Source organism: Dromiciops gliroides, chromosome X (genome assembly GCF_019393635.1).
Source record: "Dromiciops gliroides isolate mDroGli1 chromosome X, mDroGli1.pri, whole genome shotgun sequence".
Taxonomy (NCBI): Eukaryota; Metazoa; Chordata; class Mammalia; order Microbiotheria; family Microbiotheriidae; genus Dromiciops; species Dromiciops gliroides.
In genome coordinates this window covers 83,804,786-83,832,602 of record NC_057867.1, presented here as the reverse complement: position 1 = coordinate 83,832,602, position 27,817 = coordinate 83,804,786, and the positions used below count along the sequence as shown (strand labels likewise).

The 27,817-nt window shown below is 43.1% G+C and overlaps 2 protein-coding genes across 2 annotated transcripts; one reads left to right on the top strand and one right to left on the bottom strand.

Moving 5' to 3' along the window:
- Positions 1-289: 289 nt before the first annotated feature.
- Positions 290-1,590, bottom strand: LOC122733602 (L-lactate dehydrogenase B chain-like). Its single transcript, XM_043974154.1, is given in 3 exon segments — positions 290-685; positions 688-964; positions 966-1,590. Coding segments are annotated over 3 exon segments (996 nt in total). The 5' UTR covers positions 1,475-1,590; the 3' UTR covers positions 290-475.
- Positions 1,591-24,864: 23,274 nt separating this feature from the next.
- LOC122734028 (inactive ribonuclease-like protein 10) lies at positions 24,865-27,099 on the top strand. Its single transcript, XM_043974705.1, has 2 exons — positions 24,865-24,981; positions 26,477-27,099. Exon 2 carries the CDS (start codon positions 26,482-26,484, stop codon positions 27,097-27,099), a length of 618 nt encoding a protein of 205 aa, XP_043830640.1. The 5' UTR covers positions 24,865-24,981; positions 26,477-26,481.
- The last annotated feature ends 718 nt before the right edge of the window (positions 27,100-27,817 follow it).

Genomic DNA, 27,817 nt, shown 5'->3' with positions numbered 1-27,817 from the left:
TCATTTGAAACTTAAATACAAAGTGAAAAAAGAGAAAAAAGGAATATTTCCACGTATACAACAGAAGCTGAGAGGATTCAATAGAAAACAATAAATTTCCATTGCAAGAAAACCTATATAATAAATACTACACATTGTTCTCAAAGCTACCCAGCTTTGCTTCCTTTTTTTTTAGCCTAGCAATTACAGCTGTAACTTTTAATTTAATTTAATCATACTATCATATTCAAAAGAAAAGAGCTATTTATATAACTGGAAATATTAAAAGAATGTTTCTTGGGGAAGAAAACACACTTCAGTAGTTTATTTGTTAGTTCATGAGTTCATATAGCAAGCTTTTACATCATATACTTTGATGCTGTGGCCAGAGTTGAGTTCAAGAGAAAAATTCTATCCACCAAGATGACTAATTACTAAGTGGGCACAGCAAATCATCTCGTGTTGATTGGGTTTCTACAGAATATTACTATGCATGTTACAGGTCTTTCAGGTCTTTTTGGATGTCCCACAAAGTATCTGCGCTCTTCTTGAGTTGAGCTACCTCATCATCTTTCAGCTTCTGGTTGATAACGCTGGTCAGTCCTCGGGCATTCAGAATGCACGGAAGGCTGAGGAAAACTTCATTCTCGATGCCATACATCCCCTTCACCATAGTGGACACAGGATGAATCCTGGATAGATTTTTTTTAACATGGTCTCAATTAGATCAGCAACACTTAATCCAATAGCCCAGTTAGTATATCCTTTAAGTTTGATCACTTCATAGGCACTTTCAATCACCAGCTTATGAACTTCCTTCCAGTTCTCACTGTCGTTGTCAGTTCCCATTTCTGAATTCAGCTCTTGGAGGGAAACACCTGCCACATTCACTCCACTCCACACAGCCACACTTGAGTCCCCGTGTTGTCCCAGGATCCAGCCATGGCAGTTGCTTGGGTGTATGCCAAGTTTTTCAGACATAAGATCTGGCAGAATCCAGATTGCATCCACTACCAATCACCCTGTGCTTTGGCAGACCACTCAGCTTCCAGGTGACATAGGTCAGGATATCCACTGGGTTGGAAACCACAATTATGATACAGTCTGGGCTATACTTTACAATCTGGGGGATAATAAATTTGAAGATATTCACATTCCTCTGTACCAGATTGAGGCGACTCTCTCCCTCTTGCTGATGGACTCCTGCAGTGACTACAACAATCTTAGAACCAGCAGTGACAGAGTAATCTTTATCAGCCACAATTTTAGGAATTTGGAGAAATAAGCTCCCATGTTGCAGATCCATCATTTCTCCTTTGAGTTTGTCTTCCAAAACATCAACAAGGGCAAGTTCATCAGAAAGACTCTTTCCAAGTATGCTGGTAGCACAGGCCATACCAACTTGTCCAACACCCACAACAGTAATCTTATTGTTTGGGGCTGCTGCCTCCTCTTCTGCAACTGGTGCAATCAGCTTTTCTTTAAGAGTGGCCATTTTGTTCTGTCTGAAGAGTCAGCTGTTTGCTTGTGATGAAATTTGTCCCAAAGAGAGGAGACTGTTAGCTACGTCTTTCTCCTGCCTTGTGCTAGCCACAAGGAGAGAGAAGGTCTTTGCTTCCTTCTAGATATTCTCTTGTTCTCTACTGTGCACTTTTTTTTTTTTAGTAAGGCAATTGGGGGTTAAGTGACTTGCCCAGGGTCACACAGCTAGTAAGTGTTAAGTGTCTGAGGCCAGATTTGAACTCAGGTACTCCTGAATCCAGGGCCGGTGCTCTATCCACTGTGCCATCTAGCTGCCCCTACTGTGCACTTTTAATTTTTTTTCTTCCTCCCCCCAAAAGAAGGCTACAATTTTTTTTTTCAGGGCAATGAGGGTTAAGTGACTTGCCCCAGGTCACACAGCTAGTGTCAAGTGTCTGAGGACAGATTTGAACTCAGGTCCTCTTGAATCCAAGCTGGTGCTTTATCCACTGCACCACCTAGCTGCACCTATAAAAGAAATTTTTAATGTAAAATAGTAGAAGTTATCCATTTTACACTTCAACAATGCTCTCACCTTGTAATATAGTTTAAGGTCTGACACTGCTGAATCTCCTTCCTTTACATCTTTTCCCATGGTTTCTGTAAAATTCCTGACCTTTTGTTCTTCCAAATGTATTTTGTTTTATATTTTTCTCAGTAAAATAATTTTAGTAATTTAATTGGGATAGCACTGAATAAATAGATTATTTAGGTAAAATTGTCATTAAAAATTATATTGGCTCTACCTACCCATGAACAATAAATATCACTCCAATTATTTAAATCTGACTTTATTTGTATAAAAAAGTGTTTTATATTTTTGTTCATGTAGTTCCTGTGTCTGCTTTGGCAGGTATACACTCAAGTATTTTATACTGTCTGGTTATTTTAAATGGCCTAAAACAATATTGAATAATATCGGTGATGCTATTGTAGTTTCCCTGTTTTTCTCTTTTGAGTCTATGTATTTTAGCTTTAACTTTGTCTGAGATCATGATTACTACTCCTGCTTTTACTACATAACAAGTTCTACTCCAGCCCTTTATCTTTGTGTATCTCATTTTTATTGTGTTTCCCCAAAGCACCATATTGTTGAACTCAGATTGTTAATCTGATACACGTTTCCTTTTTAAAAAATATTTTTCCATATAAATATTTTATAATTTTCCAGTTACATTTAGAGATAATTTTAAACATTTGTTTTTATAAGATTTCTAGTTTTAAATTTTTCTCCATCCCTCCCCTCCCTCTCCCCTCCCCAAGACAGCAAGCAATTCATATGTACAATCACACTAAACATATTTCTGCATTAGTCATGTAATGAGAGAAGAATCAGAGCAAAAAGGAAAAACCTCCAAAAAGAAAAAAAAACAACAAAAACAATAGAAATAATATGGTTCGATCTGCATCCAGAATCAACAATTCTTTTTTTTTCCTGGATTTGGAGAGCATTTTCCATCATGAGTCCTTTGGAACTATCTTGGACCATTGTATTGCTTAGAAGAATCAAGTCTATCACAGTTGATCAACACACAGTGTTGTTGATACTGTGTACAATGCTCTCCTGGTTCTGCTCTTCTCACTCAGCATCAGTTCATGCAAGTTCTTCTAGGTTTCTCTGAACTCCCCCTGCTCATCCTTTCTTACAGCACAATAGAATTCCATTACATTCATATACCACAACTTGTTTAGCCATTCCCCAATTGATGGGCAACCCCTCAATTTCCAATTCCTTGCCACCACAAAAAGAGCAGCTATAAATATTTTTGTACATGTGGGTCCTTTTCTCTTTTTAATGATCTCTTTGGGAAAAAGACCTAATAGTGGTATTGCTGGGACAAAGGGTATACATTTCCTTTTTAATGGGTAAATTCATCCCATTCACATTCTAAGCTATCATTACTTGTTCTGTATTTCTCTCCTTCCTATTCTTCCTCACTCTCCTTCTCATCCTGTTTACCCAATCCCTCCACACTCCTTTAATTTACTTCTACCAGCTTCCTTGCCCTCCTATTCCTTAACCTACCCACCACTAGGAGTCCTTCCCTTATCTTCTCCCCCTCCCCACCTTATTTCCTGGTCCTCATTTCTTTATGAATTTAGAAAACTTTTTTTTAACCTTTCTAGATATATATGTTGTTCCCTCTTCAACCCATTCCCCATGAGAGTAAGGTTCCAGCACCACTGCCCCCCCACCCCAGTGTCTTCTATATCAGTTATTCCTTTTATGGCTCCTTTGTGTGAGATAAGAACTCCTTTTTGTCTCTCTCTATACAGTTTTTTTTTAATGTTTTGTTTTTTTTTTTCTCCCTTTCGTGGGGCAATGAGGGTTAAGTGACTTGCCCAGGGTCACACAGCTAGTAAGTGTCTAGTGTCTGAGGCTAGATTTGAACTCAGGTCTTCTTGAATCCAGGGACAGTGCTTTATCCACTGTGCCACCTAGCTGCCCCCCTATGCAATTTTTTTAGAATCACCACATCATCCACAGCTCAGCCCAAGCCTTTTTTCAAACTACCCAAATACGGATGGCAGTCTGAGAGTACTGAGAACATTTTCACATGTTTGAAGTAAACGCTTTGTCTTTATGAAGTCCCTTATAATTGTTTTTTCATGTCTACCTTATGTTTCTCCTGGATCTTATATGTCAAACCTTCCATTAAGGGTACAGACCCTTTTGTTTTTCAGGTTGTTAAATTTCCATTTTTTCCCCATTTAGGATTATAATTAACTTTTCTGGGTAAATTACCCTTGGTTATAACCCCAGCCCTTTTGCTCTATGCAATATAGTATCTAAGACCTATAGTCCTTCAACCTAGTAGCTACTAGGTCTTGTGTAATCCTTATTGTTGTTGTTATTCCTTGTCCTTCATTCTTTTTTTTTCTCTTTTTGGTGAGGCAATTGGGGTTAAGTGACTTGCCCAGGGTCACACAGCTAGTTAAGTGTTAAGTGTCAGAGGCCAGATTTGAACTCAGGTACTCCTGGATCCAGGGCTGGTGCTTTATCCACTGTGCCATCTAGCTGCCCCGTCCTTCATTCTTAAGGAGGACCCTGACATTGGGGTGAGCTCATGACTTGCAGTGAATTGGATTTAAGGGAGGGAGGGCTGTGCAAGGTCACCAACTTCATTCTCTCCTCTAGAGCCATCTGGGTCCAGTGGCAAGATATACATCAGGATGACTGGAGATGGCCCTGGATGTTTAAAGCAATAGGGGTTAAGGGACTTGCCCAAGTTCACACAGCTAGTAAGTGTTTGAGATGAGATTTGAACTCAGGTCCTCCCAACTTCAGGGCCAGTGCTCTATCCACTGTGCTACCTAACTGCCCATAATCTACTTGGATATAACAAGAGTAATTTGTGAGGGTTTTAATCTAGGGTAAAGGTTTCAATTCCACTTACGCCCTTCTCTGCAAATGCAAAGAAAACTTCAAGATACGAACTTCAAACACAATTGACAAAATCCTCTGAGCACTTTTGATTGGCTTTTGTCCTAGCCAGTTGAAGTTTGTGTAATCATTCATGGACAGGTTTTCTTTCTCTCACACAAAACCCAAACTCAAAATTCTATTGAAGTTTTCTTTATATTGCACACTATTGTTTCAAATATAAATAACTAGTAAATAGCCAAGAACCCATTAGTGATGACTCTTGCCACCCAACTGCAATAAAAAAAAGGTGAAACAGTGGAGTAGATTCATCATTGTTCTCTCCTTTTCTCCAAGAAGCCAGAATTCAGCCCCTCTTCCCACACAGTTCTTTTAATAAGTTGATCTGTGGGACTGGGAAAAGGAGAGTTCCCCAGTCACCCTCAGGTACATCTCATTTGCCACCAGCCAGTCTCCTCTCCTGTCCCTTCCCATAATTCTCCAATACTGCTCCTGAGCTTGGCCTTTAGTAAGCCTGGGCCCCCTCCCAAGGCAAGGCAAGTTCATACAAGCCAAAAGGACTTGGTTCTCCTCTAAATAAGTGTTGGCATTGATTACCATCTCTTTCCTCTTAGCATGTACATCAAGCACTTTTTAGGAACCTTTGTTTCCCTTATAATAACTGATTAGCATTGGTTAAAAATTGATAATATTAATTTCATAATTGAAGTTCACATGCTTTCTTCCATCTACAGCTCATTTTTCATTAATATTATCTTATTTAGGGGCAGCTAGGTGGTGCAGTGGATAAAGCACTGGCCCTGGATTCAGGAGTACCTGATTTCAAATCTGACCTCAGACACTTGACACTTACTAGCTGTGTGACCCTGGGCAAGTCACTTAACCCCAATTGCCCTTCCAAAAAAACAACAAAAAAAAAAGATTATCTTATTTAAATGAATCAATGTTATAATTTCCTTATTTCCCTGTTTTGGTGTTTTGATAACTACACATTTACTGAGAACTGACTGACCCCCCCCCCCCTACTCTCCATTCCCAGGCCAATGAATTGCCTGGGGCTCACCAATCTTTGTGGATTCCAGACTATTGATTGACTTATGGATCTCCCCCAAGAAAACTATCCCCTCCCAATGATTCCCCACCTTAGTCCTCTGACTTTGTTATTATGTAAAAGGATCCACTTACATTGAGTAGTTTCTATTTAGAGTTAAGTAGCATCTATACTTAACTCAGGAGCAGTTCTATGGTTTCTTTTTGTTAAAGGTTCATTTACATTAAGTAGTTAAGTAGTTTCTCTAGTGACTCTGGAGCAGTCTTTTGGTTCCCTTTTGTTCCCTTACCCCATAAAAACCTGTCCTTGGTTCCCATCTTTGGGTATTCCTAGCTTCTTGCTTTGCTATACCAGGAACTATAGTTCCTCTGCCCCAATTAAAGACCTTGTTTTTTCCTATATTGATGGTTTCCTTAATTTCCAGGTTAATACTAATTAACCCCTTACAATCCTGCTGACCTCATCATTCCACTAAAATGACTCTCCAAAGTTACTAAAGATCTCTTAGTTTCTAAATCCAATGATCTTTACTTAGTCCTCATTCTCCTCGACCACCTTTTGACATTGTTGGTCATTCTCTTTGACACTCTTTTCTCTCTTGGTTTTCAAACCCTCTCTCCCTCCTTCTTCTTCTCTCTCTGACCACTCCTCTGTCTCCTTTTCTGTATCTTCCCACAGATCACATCCTCTAACCATAGATGTCTCTCATGGTTCTGTCCTGGTCAGTTTTCTCTTCTCCCTGGGTACTTCTGCACTTAGAGATCTCATCAACTCCCATGGATTTAATTACCATCTCTATGCTGAATTTTCAAATCACCTGTCCTGCCCCACTCTCTCTGCTGACACCCAATCTCACATCTCCAGATTCCTTTCAGACATCTTGAACCGGATGTCCAGTAGACATCTGAAACTCAACATGTCCAGAAGAGAACTCATATTTCCCCCCAAACCTCCCTCCACAACTTACCTATTAGGGAAGAGGGTAACACCATCTTCTCACAATGTTCCCACCCTGGTACAGACCCTCATCACCTCCTGCCTGGACTATTGTAATAGCTGCTGGGGGAGTGTGTCTGCCACATGTCTTTCCAATTCATCCTCCATTCAGACACCAAAGTGACTTTCCTAAAGTACAGATCTGACCATGTCACTCCCACCTCTCTACTCAATAAACTCTCTTGACTCCCTATTACCTCCATAATCTAATATAAAATGCACTTCTTGGCATCCAAAGCCCCGCCAAACACATACTTTTCTGGTCTCGCCAAAATGTACTCTTGGATGCTATGACATTGGCCTCCTGGCTGTACCATGAATAAGACATCCTATCTCTGGGCATTCTCTCTAGCTGTCCCCATGCCTGGACTGTTCTCCCTCCTCTGTTCTGATTACTGACTTTCCTGGATTCTTTCAAATCCTAATGTATAACTTGCTTTTTATACATTTATGTGCATGTAGTCTCCCTTATTAGCTTGTAAGGTTCTTGAGGGCAAGCATTGTCTTTTGCCTCGTTTTGCATACCCAGTGCTTAGCACAGTGCCTGGCCTGTATGTAGTAAGTGCTTAATAAATGTGGACTGAATGAATGAATGGATTATAGCTGAAAGTCTTTGGTCTGAGAGAGGAGAGAGGAGAGAGGGAGAGGGAGAGGGAGAGGGAGAGGGAGAGGGAGAGGGAGAGGGAGAGGGAGAGGGAGAGGGAGAGGGAGAGGGAGAGGGAGAGGGAGAGGGAGAGGGAGAGGGAGAGGGAGAGGGAGAGAGAGAGAGAGAGAAAGAGAGAGAGAGAGAGAGAGAGAGAGAGAGAGAGAGAGAGAGAGAGAGAGAGAGAGAACCAATGACCACTTTTTCTTAATAACCTGCTGGCCTTATTAATAAGATTATTAGATTACCCAGAAAAAAAAAGTCTTTCTCTTGGTTGCTTACAGAATTTGTTGACTGTTGTGGAAATTATTCAATTTAACTGCTATTTTTCTGGATGCAATCTGGAATTCTGAGGTGTTACATTTTCTGTATTCAGAAGTTCTGGGCAGTTTCTTTGAATTATTTTTAGCACCATAGTGTTTTGTTTTATTTTGTTTTAATTTGTAAATTTAACTTAATTTGTATTTTAATTTGTGCTGACCTCATTGGTATATGCCTATGAAACCTGGACAGTCTACCAGCACCATGGCAGGAAACTGAGTTGCTTCTATTTGAATTGTCATAGTGTTATGAGCCCAGAGCACCCCAGCAGTTCTCTGGGGTACATCAAAGAACCTTCTCCTTGAGAAACTAAACCAAAGGACAGACACACCTAAAGAGATAAGTGGAACCTGACCAGGACTGAACAAGCTCCGGGACCCCCATCCTTCATTCCAGTCTCCCTCACCCCTAGGGAGATAAGATTAGGTGTGGCTGCTGCCTTTGTGATGGGAGGAGGAAAGAGAGATGGCTTGAGAGATCCACAGCCACCCCTCACCCAATTCCCCCAGCCACCACCAGTGGGGGATGGTCCTCCCTCAATAGGGGAACTTTACACAGTCAGAAATCAGCTCATCGGACCACCATCAGTCCTCTATAAAAGTATCTGCCTGACTCCTGCTTGAGAAGATTGGCATCTCAGAGCCACACTCTGTGCCATGCCTTCTTCCCATGAGAAGTCCAAGGACTTCTCTCTTGGTTTCCCTTCCCCAGCCCCTAAATAAACTATTATCTTATTCTATTGGTTTTGTATGCAAGAGGGTGTAATTCTTTAAAAAGGAATTCCTAAGAACCCCAAACCCCAACCCTATTTCCCCACAACAATAGGAAGATTCTGAGGATAACCTGGTGGTATAAGGGACCAGGTCCTTTCTTGAACTGAACTGTCAAGCATTCAAACTATTGCAGAATACCCTTTGAGCCAGCAATACCACTTTTGGGTCTTTTTCCCAAAGAGATCATGGAAGGGGGAAAGGGACCCACATGTACAAAAATATTTATAGCTGCTCTTTACGTGGTAGCAAGGAATTGGAAGTTGAGGGGGTGCCCATCAATTGGGGAATGGCTGGACAAGTTGTGGTATATGAATACAATGGAATACTATTGTGCTGTAAGAAACGATGAGCAGGAGGAGTTCAGAGAAACCTGGAGGGTCTTGCATGGGCTGATGATGAGTGAGATGAGCAGAACCAGAAGAACATTGTACACAGTATCATCAACATTGAGTGTTGACCTACTGTGATGGACTAGATTCTTCTCACCAATGCAATGGTCCAGAAGAGTTCCAGGGAACTCATGATAGAAGAGGATCTCCAAATCCAAGGAAAAAAAAAAAGAACTGTGGAGTATAGATGCTGATTGAACCATACTATTTCTTTTGTTTTGGGTGCTGTTGTTTTTTTTTCTATTTTGAGGTTTTGCATTACTGCCCTGATTTTTTCTCTTATAACAGGATTAATGCAGAAATAGGATTAATGTTATTATGTGTATATATATGTGTGTGTATAGATATATAGATATATAGATATAACCTATATCAGATTACCTGCTATCTAGGGGAGGGGGGAGGGAGGGGAGGGAGGGAGAAAAATCTGAAATTGTAAAGCTTGTATAAACAAAAGTTGAGAACTATCTTTACATGTAATGGAAAAAAAATACCTTATATGCAAACTATTGCAGAAAGAGCAATTCTGATGGGCTGGCCATGTTATCTGAATGTCAAATATACATTTGCCTAAAAGAATATTTTTACAGAGAACTCACACAAGGCAAGCACTCATTTGGTGATCAGAAGAAGTGATATAAGGATCCTTTCAAGGTCTCTCTGAAGAACTTTGGAGTTGATTGCGAAGTATGGGAGACATTGCACAGGACTGCCCTCATCAGAGAAGGGGCTGTGCTCTAGGAGAAATGAAGTAGCTCAAAAGAAACATGAGATGTGCCAATTAAGAGAATCCAACCCAAATGTTCCCAGGGACTATTTGTGCCCGACCTGTGGTACAGCATTCCGATCTCATACTGCTCTGATCTGTCACAGCTGGACACATTGTGACTTGACTCTAAAACAATGATGTTATTTTGATCCTCTTCAAGAACAAAGGACAACAACCAATCAATCTTAGGCTTATAACCCTTTAGTTATTTTTCTACATCCTATATCAAACTATTCTGAAATATCCTGCTATAGTTTCATTCTTTCTTGGAAACCCACAGGGTTCTGTGTTTCATTATGACATGGGGTTGGGATTATTAAAGTTTAAACTGGCCAACTAGATATCAGGAGGGACACACCTAAGAAGTAGGGGGAGACTGAAATCTATAGCAGGAAAGTCAATTGGGCTTGGCTACCACCTGAGTTAGGAGACTGACATAACTCCACAGGTCAGGACAATCATTCTCCCTGACTCTCAGGAAGCTTTCCCCACCCCACCCCACCCCCAAAGGGAACTTTCCATTGTCACGTGGTCACCCCATGTATCCTCAATAAAAGCTTTGGCCTGTCTTCTGTTGGAGTAGGAAGATGTCTCAGAGAAAGATGTCTCTATGCCATCTCCTCTCCTCCAGGCTTTGACCACTTTCTCTTGCCCTCAAATAAAAGACTGTTTTATTCTAATTGGCTTGTGTGAGAGAGTTGCAATTCCTTAAAGAGAAATACCCAAGGACCCCCAGCACCTATTTCCCTGTGACAATTAGATAATAATTCAATTTCCTTTGCTTTACATTATGTCTTTAGAGAAGTGTGAAATCTCTTGGATGTCTTGGTCTTCACCTCCCCTTCTAATTTTAGTATCTTCTCTGCTGATTTTAGATGCTTGTGCTATAGGGTTTGGGTTTTTTTGTTTGTTTTTTACTGAATTGCCTTCCTCTTTAGATCTTTGGTGCTTTCTACATTTCCCCCCTTATTTTCCCATATCACTCATTTTCTGACTCCTCCACCTTGAATCATGGGTTTACTCGGGCCTAGACCTCAAAGCTATTTCAGCTTTCTCCCACACTGGGAGAAATTCGAGACTTGGAGACTTTTCACTGGTTATTTTCTGAGGGTCTATGTCTGAGGATCCCTCCTTGAGTCTATCTAGAGAGTATTTTTGTGTCATCTGACACAGTATTTTTTATTTCAAATATTTTTAATTTTAATTTAAATTTTTAATTTCCCATATAATTCTTGGAGCTAAGAGAGCTCAGAGCATTTTGGACTTGTTTTGCACCTAAGTTCATACTTACTTGGAAAAACAAAATTATGTGACCGAAGAAACCTTTGTTTCACTGTATGTTTGTGTGTCTTCTGTGTATATGTGAAAATAAAGAATTGACTTGTTTTTTAAAGGCCATAGGCTGAGCCCCTGTCTCAGTTTCCTAATTTCTCTAGTTTCCTGGCTGGGCTGAGTCTATATCTGTGGCATTTTCTGAGCCTGTGATATAGTGGTGGCTGGACCCAGCAAATCCCCCAAACCTTGAGGTTCTCTAACCTAGACACTGACCAAGGTAGAAGAAAAGCAAAGTTCTTCATTACACACACACACACACACACACACACACACACACACACACACACACACACACACACACACACCTCCCTCCCTCTCTCTCTCTCCCTCTCTCTCTCTCCCCCTCTCTCTCTCCCTCTCTCTCTCTCTCTCTCTCTCTCTCTCTCTCTCTCTCTCTGTCTCCCTCTCTCTCTCTCTCCCTCTCTCTCTCCCTCTCTCTCTCCTTGTTACAACAGGATGTTGGGGTAAGGACAGGAGCATCATGCAATTTCTAAACCAGTACAAAGCACAAGCCTATGAGTTTGCTAGTAATCCCTGAGCTGTAGCTTGGAGGCTGCTGAGTGAGCACATGAAAGATTCTCCACTGTTGTTATAAGGTTGTTACCTTGGTGGGGGTTTTTTGCACTTTCCTGGCCTGTGGAAACAGCTGTCATTTTGCATTGCTAGTGCATAATTCCTTTGTGGGTTGTTGTTAGTAGAAACTGGGGAAAATTTCTGATGCGAAATCTTGTTGGTCACATTCTCAATTTACGAAATGACTATTGAACACTCTGTCACTTGAAATGTGAATGCCAAGGATGGTTGAATTTTCCTCTGTAAAGGAGATTTTTGTATTGTGGTACAGCATAAAGCCAAAGAAAAGGGGGTAGTTTAGACAAAGAATGACAGGGTCCCAGTGGATACTAATTAGTTACCAAAGCTTTATTGCTACTGATAGGGAGATTGACAAAACAGTTATTAATGGGAAGTAGTATGGGCTTGTGACCCCCACTGACCCATTGTCTGATGGGGACCACAACGGTGATGGCTTGGATGTGCAGTGGGATGTGTACTCTAGTCAAAGGCTCAAACTTATGTAGAGCATTTAGATAAAGGGATGACATGGCACTGTCATATCACCAGGGTAGGCCACTGGAATGATGGTTATCCCAGGAGGGATGCAGGATGGGGAGCTGTGTCATAGCAAACAAGTGGATGGGTGGGTGGCAACACCCAGTCTCTGGGTCAGTTAAGCCTTAGCACATATGCATCATGACCTATTCTGGGGGCTGGGGTGAAAACAAATAAACTGGCTTTCAGCAACACACAGCGAGGTCACCTCTAAGGTACCTTCAAACTCAGAGATTGTGTGAAATCACATCCTCTGAAATATGTCCATGGTATAAAAATGGCCCACAGTAATGTAACCCATTTTTAGCACATTTAGTCACATTTAGCCAAATGTGAATCCTGTTCCATAGGATTATGGTCCTAAACTTGAACACATTCATTCTTGACAACCTCAGTTTTGCATCATGAAAGCTGGGATGGGGGGAGTACGGGGTGTACAAGGAAGTAGGCCTGAGTGACCTGAAGAAAGAAAATGAGGCAATTGAGACCTTCCATTATGGCATAAGTGGGTTATGAATGGGCCAGATGAGAAGCCATCCATCAGTAACCTTGGGAGCTAACACGATTGCATTTCTATCACCAGTAATGTTAGGGGAGTGGCTTGAGGACAGCAAGGAGGAACAATTTGGGGGATGACTGATTTGTGGGTAGAAACAGTATAAGTGGTTGTACTTTGTAGTGGTAGGGTCATTTCTGGGGACATTCATTTGCCATGGGAGAACAATTTGGGTGTTGTCTTCAGAAAAGCATAATTCCAGAACAAGTAGAATGATCATTTGGTTATACTATGACCTGATTTGCCCACATTGGGTCATGGCTAAATTGGAAGTGATGAGGGTGGCCAAGGAACTTGAAATTATGCCACATGGGGACTGGTAGAAGGAACTGCAAATGTTTAGATAGAAAGGTAATCTCTATGTAGAGTACAGAGAACTCTGGACTTCAAGTCAGGGAAACTGGGACGTGAGTCCCACCTCAGGCATTTACTAGCTTTGTGAACCAGACCAAGTCAGCTGAACTCTCTGTGCTTCAATTGCCTCATCATAAAAATGAAGGGGCTGGAATGTATGACCTCTAAAGTCTTCAAATCTTCTGAATTCTGGGAAATATGGTAGCCCACTTGCAGATGATGGAATTTTACAAGAGAAGACTTATTCCAACAGAATGAATGCCCTGTCCCATCTAATTTGTTACATATACTGGTATCTTATCCTACACTTGGACAAAGTTAGGTCTGTGTTTACATTTATAAGACAAGAGTCCAACCTCCTCAATTCGGCTCCCTTGTTTAGGTGCGAACCCTAGGGCCTGTATACACACCTTCAAACAGTCACAGCCTGAACCAGAATAAAATAGAATAGATCATGGATAATGTTCATCTGTGGTTTCCTAAGCCCATATGTGGCCCAGAGGAACCTGTTTCTCTTTGAATTTGATATCACTGGTACACAAGCACAAGTATCTTGTATAAAAGGGATAAGCTCTGTCAAGAAAGCAAGAGATTCTGAGCATCTGGATTCAAGAAGTTGGAGCAAGGGTAGTGCAAAGGGCAGACTGAGAGGAGAAAGAGAAAGGAAACAAACATCTTTTAAGTGTCTACTATAGGCCAGGCTCTTTGCACACTAAGTGCTGTACAAATATTATCTTCTTTGAGATGGGGAAGAGAATGGAGATACTGAAGAGTCTGGCTTTGAGTCCATCTTAGAGAGAAAGATTGAGGAGAAGCCCCAAGAAAAGGTTAGCTCTCTCCAACTCCTCCTCTTCCCAATGACTGTCTGTCTATCCACAGATACTAGAAGGGAAACTGGTAATTACCACATTTGCAGGAACCTAAAGAAGCGGGAAGTTAACAAGAGATCGAAAGAAACATAATATTAGGCAGAAAACCCAACCTCCATCTAGGTGTCACAATGTCTTTTTTCCTAACAGAGTTCTGGAATAGATATGTTGCACTCGGAACTTTTCATATAAAATAAACTTCCTGACACCCAAACATAAGGCAACCAAGTGAACTTTAGTGGGGAAAAGGTGATTTAGTAAAATTGCAAATAATGCAGTCCCCCAAACCAAACATCAGTTCATAATAAGGGTATGAATGAAGTACTCTGTGAAAGTCATGTGGAGAAGAGTCTTTTCTGAATTGTATTCAGGGCCCCAGGGATTTGTGGAAGAGGTGACATTGGAGTTTATTTTAAAGAATGGGCAGGAACTCATGTTGTAAGGGGGTCTTTATTTTCTTTGTTTTGGTGGTGGTGAGAGGCCAAATTAGAGAAAACCCCCAAAGTGCTTGATGTGACACATTCCAGAACAGCCTGGGTTACCTCTGATGGTTAAAAATGTGGCTAAAGTTCTTGGAAGAAGGATTCAGGGGCCCTCTGATACACATATATTTCTGTGGTAGGCTGCTCTTTTCCAGAAGCTAGCATCTTTCTTGGGCCAGCTCGGAGCACATGTATTTCTGAGTACCAGTAACTGCCAGTAACCTGGTAGAAAGTGGACCCTGAAGGTACAGAAGCTTCAAAGTGTGCCTACAACCCTCATTACTATAGAATAATAAAGGGTAGAGGTGCTGGGATAGCACTTAATAAATCTATCTATCATGTAGCCCAACTCCTGGCCTTCTCCTGGCGGAACTGTTTCCACCAACAGGAGAAGGGGCGAAGGTGAGTCACTGGCGCCTTAAAACCAGTCGCTTCGGGCAAGTGGGGCTCATTAGCCTTGGTAGGCAACCCGCCTAGGGGAAGGTAACCCTGATCTTAAACCTCCACTGCCTTGTGGCTATACCCATCCATGGGAAAGGCTTTGGGAATTAACCCCGAGGAAAAATCAGGAGTCGGGAGTCCCTTAGGCAGTTGGATGTTGGACATCACATCCCTCTGGCAACTCCTGCAGTGGCACAGGTGCCAAACTGTACTGGCTCTGCCTCTCCTTTGGATCCACCAATGTCTCAGAGTGGGGAAACCTGCTGCATGGGCAACAGCTTATTTTCCATATTGATCTGCCCAGGCCAGCGCCCTGGAGAGGACACTCCAGCTACTCCTGATGGGGTAGATACAACACGGGATGCGGCAGTTACCAGTTATAAGTCACTCAGGAGCTTCGGCTCCCGTATCGGACTGCACAGCCACACTGGCCTGTGGCTCTTCAAGGCGCTGCTCCATGGTCGTCTTCGACTAGTGGAGGCCTACTACCACTACTATCATGTATTCATCTATTTAGCATCTACCTCTGATCTAGCTATCTATTTCATGTTTAAGTGAAAAACATAGAGTATATGAGATCTTATAAAATCCTTGAGAATCTACCTACCAAGAAACAGCATCATGATATGAATACAAGTATACAAAGAGGTCCTTACATGAATGAAAGCATAACTAATTGGGGAAATATTAATTGCTCAGAGTCTGAGCCAATCTCATCAAAATGATGATTGCTTGCATTTCTTTTCTTATCTTTAGTGTCACAACAACCAAACTACAAAAGGAAACGGAATTGTACAGAAGAAGAAAAGTAATAGTGACATTCATTGGGAAGAACAAAAGGAGCAGAATCTAAAGAGGAATAATGAAAACCTGGAGAGAAGGAAGGAGGCCTGGCAGTCCTCAAACTGTAATCACCTATAGTGATTAAATGCTTGTTAAGAAATAGAGAGGTTGAGCAAGCTGTGAAATAAGATGCACAACATATGGAGGAGAAGGACCACAGTAGCTTGATGGTTCATAAACCCTATCACAGGAGGGAAAACTCACATTTCCTTCAGAGTCTTATTGTATGTTAACTTGATCACTCGTACCTTGCAATCCAGTGACAGTCAATTAGCTACCTTGGTTCTTAGCAGAGTGCCTGGCAAGGAGTGGGCACTTGATAGTGTCCCTTTAGAGAGTGATTCAGTACCCACATCAGTTTGTAGTCATCTCAAAGGCTGGGCACTTTCATTCACAGCTTCAGACAGAGTTAGGCGACCCAAATTCATTTCCTATTGGCACCACAGGTTAGTAGGTGAGAGGCAGGTGACTATCACAAGCAAACTCAATACTGACTCTGTCTTCAAAACTTCTGCCCATTCCTATCCCTTATCAGGTTACCATGTCTACAATGTCACAGTTTAATCCTAGAGAAAAAAGGCAAATGGAGTACCTTGAGAAAAATAATTTAGTCTCCACTATTGAAACTTTTGGTAGTATAATCAATAAAAACAGGAAATCAAAAAATCTTCTCATGATTATAGCTCAGAGCCTCCACATACCTCATATATACTGTGTGAAGGTATAGCTTTTGATTTTTTATTTTATTTTTTTTTTGCGGGGCAATGAGGGTTAAGTGACTTGCCCAGGGTCACACAGCTAGTAAGTGTCAAGTGTCTGAGACTGGATTTGAACTCAGGTCCTCCTGAATCCAGAGCCAGTGCTTTATCCACTGTACCACCTAGCTACCCCCTAGCTTTTAATTTTTTAATTTTATTTTGGGGGTGGGGGCAATGAGGGTTAAGTGACTTGCCCAGGGTCACACAGCTAGTAAGTGTCAAGTGTCTGAGGCAGGATTGAAACTCAGGTCCTCCTAAATCCAGGGCTGGTGCTTTACCCACTGTGCCACCTAGCTGCTCCCTAGGTATAGCTTTTTAGACCAAGGTTCAAACCCCTTTCCTCTTTTCGTGCCATAGACTGTAGCAAGCTTGCTATGGACTCTCTCCCAGAGCCAGGCCGACTACATTGACCCCTCAAGATTCTAGGGGTTTTCTCTACTGCTATTAGCAAAAGCCCTCATCAGCTATGTTTCCCCCACTGTTAGGTGCTAGTGACTAGGGTCCCAGTCCCATTTATCCACTTGAAGTCAATTAGCTTTTAGAGAGAGTTGTTTACTTCCAAATAGGACAAGGAAAAACATACAGCACCTCAGGGCTTGCAGTGTTCCTGCTAAGTTCATGCTCATAACCAGTAGATGAGTTTTATCTCATTCACATTCATCATTTACAGTATTTGCTGCACCAGTTACCCCTTGCTCCACAGGGAGCATACATCTATGCTGGGCTGGCTAGAAAGCCCAGTTCGGACTCAGACACCATCATATCTCCAGATTAATCTTCTTCACCTTAAAGAACAAACACAGAGGGGGAGCTAGGTGGCACAGTGGATAGAGCACCGGTCCTGGATTCGGGAGGACCTGAGTTCAAATCCAGCCTCAGACACTTAACACTTACTAGCTGTGTGACCCTGGGCAAGTCACTTAACCCCAACTGCCTCACCAAAAAAAAAAAAAAAAAAAAAGAACAAACACAGAAGTCAAGGTCCCCAGACTGAAGAAGGCCCTAAGGCCCCTCAACTCATAGAAGTCAGTGAGATTCCCCAGGAGCACAGATAGAGAGAATGTAGGAAAGAAAAAAGGCTGAGGATAACTCAGGCTTTTGGAAGGTGCCCCACGTTCCAACTAGGCAGCCAAGCAAAAAAGACGGCTTCTTGACATGCGGTCAGTAGACTAGAACCAGATACAAAATAATAGGCAATGGAGGGGGTGGGGCACAGCGGATAGCACTGGATCCAGAGTCAGGAAGACCTGAGTTCAAATCCAGCCTCAGACACTCACTAGCTCAGTGACTTTACCTCTGTTTACCTCAGTAAAATCATCTATAAACTGGGGGTCATAACAGCCCCTATATCATATCGAAGGGTTGTTGTGAGGACTGATGAGATCATATCTGCAGAAAGCCCTAAACACATGCACATGTACAACCCACATGAAATTGGGTTGAGGGTGCAGAGCACCCCAGAAGTTCTCTGGGGCACACCAAGGAATCTTCTCCTTGAGAAACTAAATCAGAGGACAGATACGCCTAGAGAGATAAGCAGAACCAAATCAGCCTGAGCTAGCTTGGGATTCCCACCCTTCATCCTGATCTCCCTTACCCCTGGGGAGGTAACTTTGGGTGTGGCTGCAGCCTTTGCGTCCTGAAGAGAGAGATGGCTTGAGATCCGCAGCCACCCTTCACCCAATTCCTCTAGCCACCCCCAGTGAGGGATGGTCCTCCCTCACTAAAGGAACTTTCCACAGTCAAATGGTGACCCCTCCCCCCATCAGTCCCTTATAAAAGTACCTGCCCGTCTCCTGCTCGAGGAGATTTGGTACCTCTGAGCCATGTGCTTTGTGCCTATCTCCCCATGAGAAGTCCAAGGATTTCTTTCATGGTTTCCCTCCCCCCCTTCCCTTCCCTTACCCCTAAATAAACTACCATCTTATTCTAACTGCTTTTGTGTGCAAGAGGGTGTAATTCTTTAAAGAGGAATTCCTAAGAACCCCGACCCCTAACCAAACCCGTACCCCATTTCCCCCCATATCAATTGCCTACTACCTCCGGGAGGGGGGAGTGGAGGGAGGGAAGGACCAGAAAAGTCATCCTGCCCTGGGTGGCATTTGAATTGAGACTTTCCATGGAAACACTTGGGCACCAGCCATGTCCACTTACTCAGTTTGTGTTTTGGAGCCTCTGACAATAGAGCAAGCACAGACACTCACAACCTTCCTAGCTACAAATTCATTCCCAAGGATTCCTGAAACAGATTAATGATGGTATGATGCCCAAAATCATGGTAAAGGAAGGAAGGAAGGAAACAAGTCCCTCCTATGTGCCAGTCATTGTGCTAAGTGCTTTCCTTTTTTTCCAGGGCAATGAAGGTTAAGTGACTTGCCCAGGGTCACACAACTAGTAAGTGTCAAGTGTCTGAAGTTAGACCTCAACTCAGGTCCTCCTGAATCCAGGGCCGGTGCTTTATCTACTGCGCCACCTAGCTGCCCCTATGTGCTTTATTTTTTTTTGTTTTGTTTTGTTTTGTTTTGTTTTGTTTTTTAGCGAGGCAGTTGGGGTTAAGTGACTTGCCCAGGGTCACACAGCTAGTAAGTGTTAAGTGTCTGAGGCCGGATTTGAACTCAGGTATTCCTGACTCCAGAGCCAGTGCTCTATCCACTGTGCCATCTAGCTGCCCCCCCTATGTGCTTTAAAAAAAAAAATTAGCTTCTATTTTATTCACATAAAGTTTAGATTTTGTCACCATTTTAAGACAGAGAAATCTTAAATATACAATAAAATAGGGTCATATATACATATAGTCCCATAAGACTTTTGTGACACACTATACTTATTCATAAAACATTTGCCAATTTCCATGTTTCTGTATAGAATGTGACAGATCCATGATTTGGGAGGTGGGGGGTTACATATCATCTCCTCCATTAGAATGGAAGACCTTTCTTTGAATCCCCAAGACATAGTTCATAGCACATAAGAAGGAGGACTTCAGAAATGTTGGACAAATGGTGGTTGACTGCTATGAATGGATCCTGGCAGAAAAACAATTGTCTCACAATCCTTAGTGACTGTGGAAGCTTTCTGGTTGCTGCTATGCTTGTGCATACCTTCTGAAGTGATCAGTCACCAGCAATATGTGGTGTCTCCTTTCAAAGACAGTAAATGAATGCAAACAAGTGACAAAGGTTGACTAGTGTTCATGTTCTCTAAATATCTACCACGAGTTGCTGCTACTTTCCTTTACTTTGCATAAAGACACTACTGATCTTGGTGACATCTGTAGCCATCTTGGGCTGTTTCTTACCATTTCTTTGCTGACCCAGACTTCAGGGTCATCACGTGTAGTTTTCCTGACTTATGCTGCCTTGTAGCATGTGTGGAATCAGTGACACTTTGGCATACTATTTTTTATACAGCACCAACTTATGCCAGAGACACAAAAGACTTATATGAACTGATGCTGAGTGAAGTGAGCAGAACCAGGACAACACTGTACACAATAACAGCAACACTGTACAATAATCAACTATGATGGACTTAGCTCTTCTCAGCAATACAATGATCCAAGACAATTCCAAAGGACTCATGCAAGAAAATTGCTCTCATTATCCAGAGAAAGAATTATGGAGTCTGAATGCAGATCAGAGCATACTATTTTCACTTTTGTTGGGTTTTTTTTTCCTTTCTCATGGTTTTCCCCTTTTGTTCTGATTCATCTTTCACAACATGACTAATGTGGACATTTGTTTAATGTGATTATACTGTATAACCTATATCAGATTGCTTGCTGTCTTAGGAAGGCTTGTGGGGAGGGAGAAAAATTCAGAACTCAAAATCTTATAAAAATTAATGTTGAAAAAATCTTTATATGTCATTGGAAAAAAATAAAATACTATTAAGTAAAAAATATTTTTAAAAAGTAATGCAGGGGCAGCTAGGTGGCACAGTGGATAGAGTACCGGCCCTGGAGTCAGGAGTACCTGAGTTCAAATCCGGCCTCAGACACTTAACACTTACTAGCTGTGTGACCCTGGGCAAGTCACTTAACCCCAATTGCCTCACTAAAAAAAAAAATGTAATGCAACATTGATTCACGAGTAAGAAAACTATAAATGTGAATAATAAGAACAATGAAAAATACATGATTATAGTAATACATGCAGAAGAAGCTTTTGAGAAAATTCAGTATCATTCCTGTTGAAAAAACAACAACACTGGAATGTAGAAGAATAAATAGTCCTTTCCTTAATATAACAAAGTCATAAAAATAAAATCTTTCTAAAACCAAGAACCAGGATATGTTATAGGGATAAATTAGTCCTTTGCAATAAGATCAGGGATAGATAAAGGGTGTCCACTATTACTACAATGACATGATATAATAATAGAAATGTTCTCAATAGTATTAGAAGAAAATAAGTTGAAGAAAAAAACATAGGCAAAGAGATCTTATTTTCATATTATCTGATGGTTCCCTTAAAGAAGCCTAGAGGGGCAGCTAGATGGTGCAGTGGATAGAGCACCGGCCCTGGAGTCAGGAGGACCTGAGTTCAAATCCAGCCTCAGACACTTAACACTTACTAGCTGTGTGACCCTGGGCAAGTCACTTAACCCCAATTGCCTCACTAAAAAAAAAAAAAGAAGAAGCCTAGAGAACTAACTAAAAATTAGATGAAACAATTAGTAAATTCAACAAAGTTAAGTGTACATGGCTGTTATCTAAGTATTTCCATAGCAAGTCTCAATTAAAATGCCAGCCTGGTCAGGATGACTTTAGAAAGGACCGAGGAAAGGTTGATACCGTGTTTCCTGCCCAACAACTCAAGGAAAAAAGCCAGGAACAGAACAGAGGTCTGTATACAACATTCAGGATTCATAGCAGCAACCAGAAAACTTCCACAGTCAGTATATACTGTGAGACACATATTTTTCTGCCAGGACGCATTTATACCAATCTGCCAATCAATCAGTAATCACTTATTAAAGTTTCAGGATATAATAATAAATCCAGGTAAGTCACTGATATTTCTGTATACAACTTAACCCAGTGGGAAGGGAAACAGATTCATTTCACTAAAAACAACTGGTTGGCTTCTCTATAGATTTTCTGTGGGTGTTATAAATTGGCTTATGAACTTGCAGGCACTTTCCCTGCTATGTTTCCTTAGATCATGCAGAAGCAGACATACTTAGGTAGTTGGAATTGCACGTCTATGGGAGTAGGACAGTTGTCAGGCCTTTTCTTTTTCTTCATATGTTTTTTCAATTTGTCGCTTGGTCAGTCAGGATGACTGGTTAGCTACAGCATTAGTTAAGGCTACTCTTGAGCCAAAGTACTCTACTTTTTAAATTCTGCTCATACTTTTGTTTTAATGCTTTAATACCTTGTCTGGCCACTCATGTTATATGCTGAGTGTAATTGCCAGACTCTGAAAATGTCAAGCACTCTGATATTTCAGAGGTGTGGTACCACAGTGGATGGAGCAGTGAGTGGATCTGGAGTCAGGAAGATCCGAATCCCCATCCAGTTTCAGACACTGACTAGCTGGGTGACCCTGGGCAAGTCACCTCACTGTCATCTGAATCAGTTTCCTCAGCTGTGGAGTGGGGATTGTAAGAGCCCCTACTTCCCAGGGCGGTTGTGGGGATCAAAGGAGATGATATTTGGAAAGGGTGAGCTCGGCACAGTGCCCAGGCACAGAATAGTTGCTATGGAGATGCCCGTTGCTGTATTGATCGATTGTTCCCTTGTTCCTAAATTGAGTCCCCTTGCTGCGGCTCCTCTAGCTAGAGGAGCCATGGGAGTGATCTTTTTTCTTGCAGAGGCACACTGCTCAGGAAACCTCTTCTCTCTAAAAGGTCCAGTCTCTGAATTCTCAGACTCTGGTTACCATGGAGGCAATCCAGCAGACCAGTACCGCCTAGACAATCTCCCTTTTCTGTTAGGAGACAACAATGCAGCCTGGCCGGGTCTGTGCTTTCCAAGAAATGCTCCTCCTCTGAATAGGGGGTGGGGGGTGGGGGGGAAGGGGGGCCAGGAGTTCAGGAACACTGCCCACCATCCCCGTCTTGGGCTGTGTGTGTGTGTGTGTGTGTGTGTGTGTGTGTCTGCACAGGTCGGCTCTGCTCCTCTCTGGCAGGTGCCCTGGTTACTGGCCTAACAGGCCCTCTGCTACTAGAAAAAAGGGAAGAAAGCTGTAGTCAAACAGATGTAACTCCCCTGAGCACCATGGGAACCATTAATAATTGGGGTGGGGGAGGGAGGAAGGAGGAGGAGGAGAAATCGCTACAGACACTGCCTGCTCACATTCCACACACTGTACTCTGGGGGGAAAGGACCAGAAGGCTCCTCAGGCTTGGCTGGTGATTCTTGTAAGTGGGCAGGAAGGCAGCTCTTCTCCCCAAAGACCATTCTCCCAAGCCTCCTGGACACAAAGGAGCCCTCTTGGGGCAGCCCCGGACCCCAGACCCCACCCCCTAGCAGGTGCTGAGGAGGGGCTCCCAAGAAGCCCCTTCATCTTGGTGCAGCCACATGCACACCTGAGGCCTCACCCCCCCTCAGAAGGGAGTGTCCCCATGCCCTCCCTGAGGAGGTGTTTTCCACCATGGGCACACTGCCCTGCAAGCGCTTCAAGGTGAATGCCTGACACAAACTCCCTTGGCCAACACCCCTTCCACCCTCACATGCAGCAGAGGGGACAGAGCCTAAGAATTAAGTGACTTAAACGGGAAAGTTCTGTGCAAGGAGACCAGTCTTTGTGAGGGTGGGTGAGCCAAGCCAGAAAAGACTCCAGCTGCTCAAGGGTCTGTTCATTTCCTGGTGGCAGGCCTCTTCTGGTTTGCAGTCAGTTCACTGCTGGCACTGCCAGGGGAGCCTGCACCCCTGGGCCTTCCACTCTCTAGAGACCATCCCCTACCCTGAGAAGCTTCTGCCTCCCATGATGGTTTGGTCCCTCCTTCCAACTGGGAACAATGACCCAGGGCCAAGGGAAGTACAAGGGCTCCACTCAGTTCAAAGACTCCAACATTTGTTAAGTGCCCTCTGACCTTGTGAGTTGGGCACGGGGCTGGGGCTGGGGCTGGGAAGGTGACCCTGCTTGTGGGACAGGGAAGTTTGGGGCCCAATGAAGGCTTGGGAGGGAGATGGTGGGATGGCACTCTAGGGCCTGCTCTGACCTTACCCTCACATCCATTAGCACTGAATCTGACTTTTCCTACCACAGTCAGTTGATCTTTGGCCCCTGACACAGAAACTGCCATATGCTATCCCAGAAACAGTGCTAAGAGTAGGACACCAATCAGAAAGTCCAAATCCTCTGGCTCTCTGCAGTTCACAAACCCTTGTATGGCAGAGAAGGAGGTGAGGAAACTGAGGCTGAGGTGCTTTCCTCATCTCCTCAAATCCAAGTGAGTCCTTCTGAGGAGCTTGGTTGAAGACCTTCACTGTGAAGGGGCGAGGTGCAGGAATTCCTTCCTGCAGTATCCTACAGTTCAAGTAGCACCACCTCAAGCAACAGGGCTAGTGGGTGTGGAGGAGAGAACAAACATCCCTGCTTTCCCCTGAAGACGGGGGATGTTTCCTGTAGAGTGTTGTCTTCACCCAATAGCCAAGGATCAATAATCCTTTCAAGTTGATCCAAATGTGCTTTTATCCCATTTTGTCCAACTGAGTTTTGTCATTCTTGTTCTGGACATGAAGAAAACATTGGTCATTTTGGCTCTGCACAGGGTATCCTGCTTTGGCACTTCTCTTACCTGGGACCAAATGATTAGATAGGAAGAATCAGGGTGGCATTATGGAAACAAGTTTTTGATTAGGTGATAAAAAAGATTCTTTTATGTAATGAAGACAATATTAATAAGAGAGGACTATGTCGATTCACACATAGTCTAGAAGAGTAATCTAAGTACTTGCTTCCCTGAAATGGAAAGCCAAATAATCATGATGGCCAGTTGAGTCAAATGAAGACCATGTGTCTAAGTTGTTTGATCCCAGGAAAGAGTTAAATGAACAAGAATTGAAAGAGATGGAAAATGGTCAGATCTGGTTGGCCAACTTCAGGTTAGCTACATGCAGCAGGGCTGTGGGCGTAAGCAAGGAGCAGAACAGCCCATTAATGGAACGGAGCTACCTGGCCTCCTCCAATCCTGGGTTATTTCCTTTCTTGGTGTTTGGATAGCTTCCAGGATCTTTGTGGCCCCGTTTCATAGAATTTCTGTGTGTGGGTTGGAACAAAGGCTAGCTGGGAGGGTGCTCAAAGATTGGTGGAGCACGACTATATTTAAGGGAGATGCACCTTTTTCTGTAGCTCAGCCACCAGGCAACTGATCCAGGAGGAAGGAATCTGACCTTGTAAGGTTGGGGTGAAGATTCTAGTTGAAGGGAGCCTTGGAAGCCTTTTGGGTGCTTAGGTAAGTTGGTCTGTTAGTAAATATGCTAGGCACTGTGCTAAGCTCTGGGTTACAAAAGAAGGCAAAAGACAGACTGATGGGAGAGACGATAAGCAAACAGCTATGTCCAAACCTGTGTACGTGGAATAAATTGGGAAAGCATGAGAATTAGGGGAGTACAAGAAATGAGATGTGGAAATACTGGCCTGTATGGCAGGGCCAGTGTGTGCAGGTGTGACTAAGAGCTCAGTGGCTACTTGCTCATTTGTCTTTAGGACAAATCAGGAAGCTGATTCTTCAGGCAGTCCTTTTCAGATTCACTCTGCTGTTTGGGAGCAGCTACAATTCAAACTTCATTGGGAAGAGAAGGAGAAACTTTCCTAGTTCTTCAGTTGCAAAAGGGACCTGTCATGGCAGCTAGGTGGCAAAGGGCACAGAACACTGGACTTGCACTCAGGCAGACCTGAGTTTGTAATCTTGCCTCCCTTTCCTCATCTGTAAAATGGGGTTCTTAACAGCACCTACCTCATTGGGTTATTAGGATCCAATGAGATAACATGTGAAGTTCTTTGTGAGCTATTTCTTCCTCCTCCTCTTCCTCCTCCTCCTTGTCTTCCTCCTTTTGCTCTTCCTCCTCTTCCTCTAAGATCTTGTCAAGGCTCCAAGGCATGTCAAAGCAGGCATCTTCATTGTCTCTCCCCAGACTTGACTCAGGGGCCTGACATTGTTTATGGAGGAGGGGGACAGCAAGGGAACTTTGGGAAAAATTCTAAGGAATGGCCTTAAAATGGCTTCCTAGCCTCTTGGAAGTTGTAAAGGGTCATAAGGATCAGCTGGTCTAAGCCTTTCATGTTAAGCATACGAGCTCTCTTGTTCCCATGGCTTGGTTGTTTCCTCCACTGGCACTTTGTAGTATCTAGTACTTTAGAGGAGTCTCAGCACCTGGAGGGGCCAGTCCTTTTGACCCAGGTGACAGGGGAGGGAAAGAGGGACTGTTCCTTGGCTGATGGGTTCCACTACCTGCTGTGACCTTTCCTTAGAGGCCTGGAGTTCAAGCTCCCACAGCTTTTTCACTAGAATGAGATTTGACTCTTATTCCAGACAAGTGTATGTAGGGCCATCTTGGCTTAACACTGAAGGACCTTGCAGCTCATTGCTATTCAAAGGAAGTGCCTAATGATGCCCATCTTTCCCCACCAAGGTCACCAGTGCATGTGACCCAAGTCCAGTTCATTTCCAGCTCTAGCCAGCCCTGATGTCTACCATGTCAATTAGACCCTATTTCTGCAGAAACCACATCACAGGGAATAGGGAGGGGAGGAGACAGACATGGAATGCCTCAGGCCAGGTATGACAGGAAGAAGAGTTAGGAAAATGTGAAGCATAAAGAGAGAAGAGTTACTTTGTCATAGATCAAGATGCAAGGACACCAACTGACCAGATGAGGAGAGTGTTTTCAGAGGAGATTCCCACCACCCTCCTCAGCTCCCTAAATTCACCCTCTCTTTTGCCATAGGAAAGATGAAGACAGTTCTCCCATTCTTCCCCGTGGTGCTGCTGTTCCTGGGCCTGGGGTGGGGCCATCGCTTGGCTCCAGCAGTCCTAGATGACAGTCAGGAGCTGCTGAATCAGCTTTGGGCCAGTGACTCCTGGGAGGAGGCGGCTGAAGATATGGATCTCACCAAAACCCCGGAAGCCCAGGAAGCTGGTGACAATGACATGCTGTTGTTGGATTCCATGGAGTCGTCATTGGCAGAGGCCTTTCTCAGAGAAGATGAAGTTAAGGGTGAGGAGGAATCAGAGGCTGAGGAGCCCTTTCACCAGGAGGGTGTGCTCCACTTGAGGCAGGTCCAGTTTGTCATGAAGGCCCAGAAAACTTGTCAGCCAAAGAGCATCTGTAGAGTGCAACACACCTTTATCCATGAAAACCTAGATGAAGTCAAAGCGATGTGTGTCTCCCCACGCATTCCTTGTAAGGAGAACAAATGTCACCAGAGCAGTGAGCTTTGGAAATTCGCTGTCTGCCAGCTAATTGGAGACATAGTCTTCCCCAATAAGTGTTACTACCAAAGCACCCCTGTGACTGTGACTGTCACCATTGACTGCAATGGGATGGAGCCTCAGAGCTTGAATTATTAAATATTATATATTGTGGCCAGCTCTTCTTTCTCCTCCTGTTATTTCTTAACCCGAGTGTGGGCTCATAGAGTCAAGGTGAGAACATCTGGGGAATTTATAAGTGAGGAAAGTGAGTTCTATCGAGAGTGACAATGCTCTCATGCCCAAGGTTTAATGACTGCAGGGAAGGCCCTGGGAATTAGGACAATTTCTCCTATAGCTCACCTCTTAAAGCAGCCCAGCAGCGACCACCCTAGTGAAGAATCTTCCACTGAATAGGAATAGGGCAGAGATGGAGAGAAAAAAGGTTGTTTCCATTCCTCTCCTAGCATGGGAGGAAATAGAAAGGCAAGTCTAGATGTCTGGATTCTCCCACTGTCCTATCTTCTCTATTCTGCCCTTCCCAGCCAGGACTGATGCTGCTGATGTAGTCCTGTTGGACTGAACATATGGTCCTCAGGAAAATCCTGGCCTTAGAGTTGTGTTAAACTGAGTCTTCATGCTTTCAATGCAAATAAAATACAGGAAACTTGTGAATGTGTACTAAATGTAAGCCAGTAATAACTGTAACAGTAAATGAAAAATCAGTTCTACATTCATGAATTCATGCTTAAAAATTGTAGCTCTATTACCCATATTGGATCAATGGGACAATCCAAGAAATGTAAGAGCAAGCTCAAAATCTGATTTTTATGTCATCAATTCTAAAACAGATGGAGAAATTGAGGGTGGAGTTGAT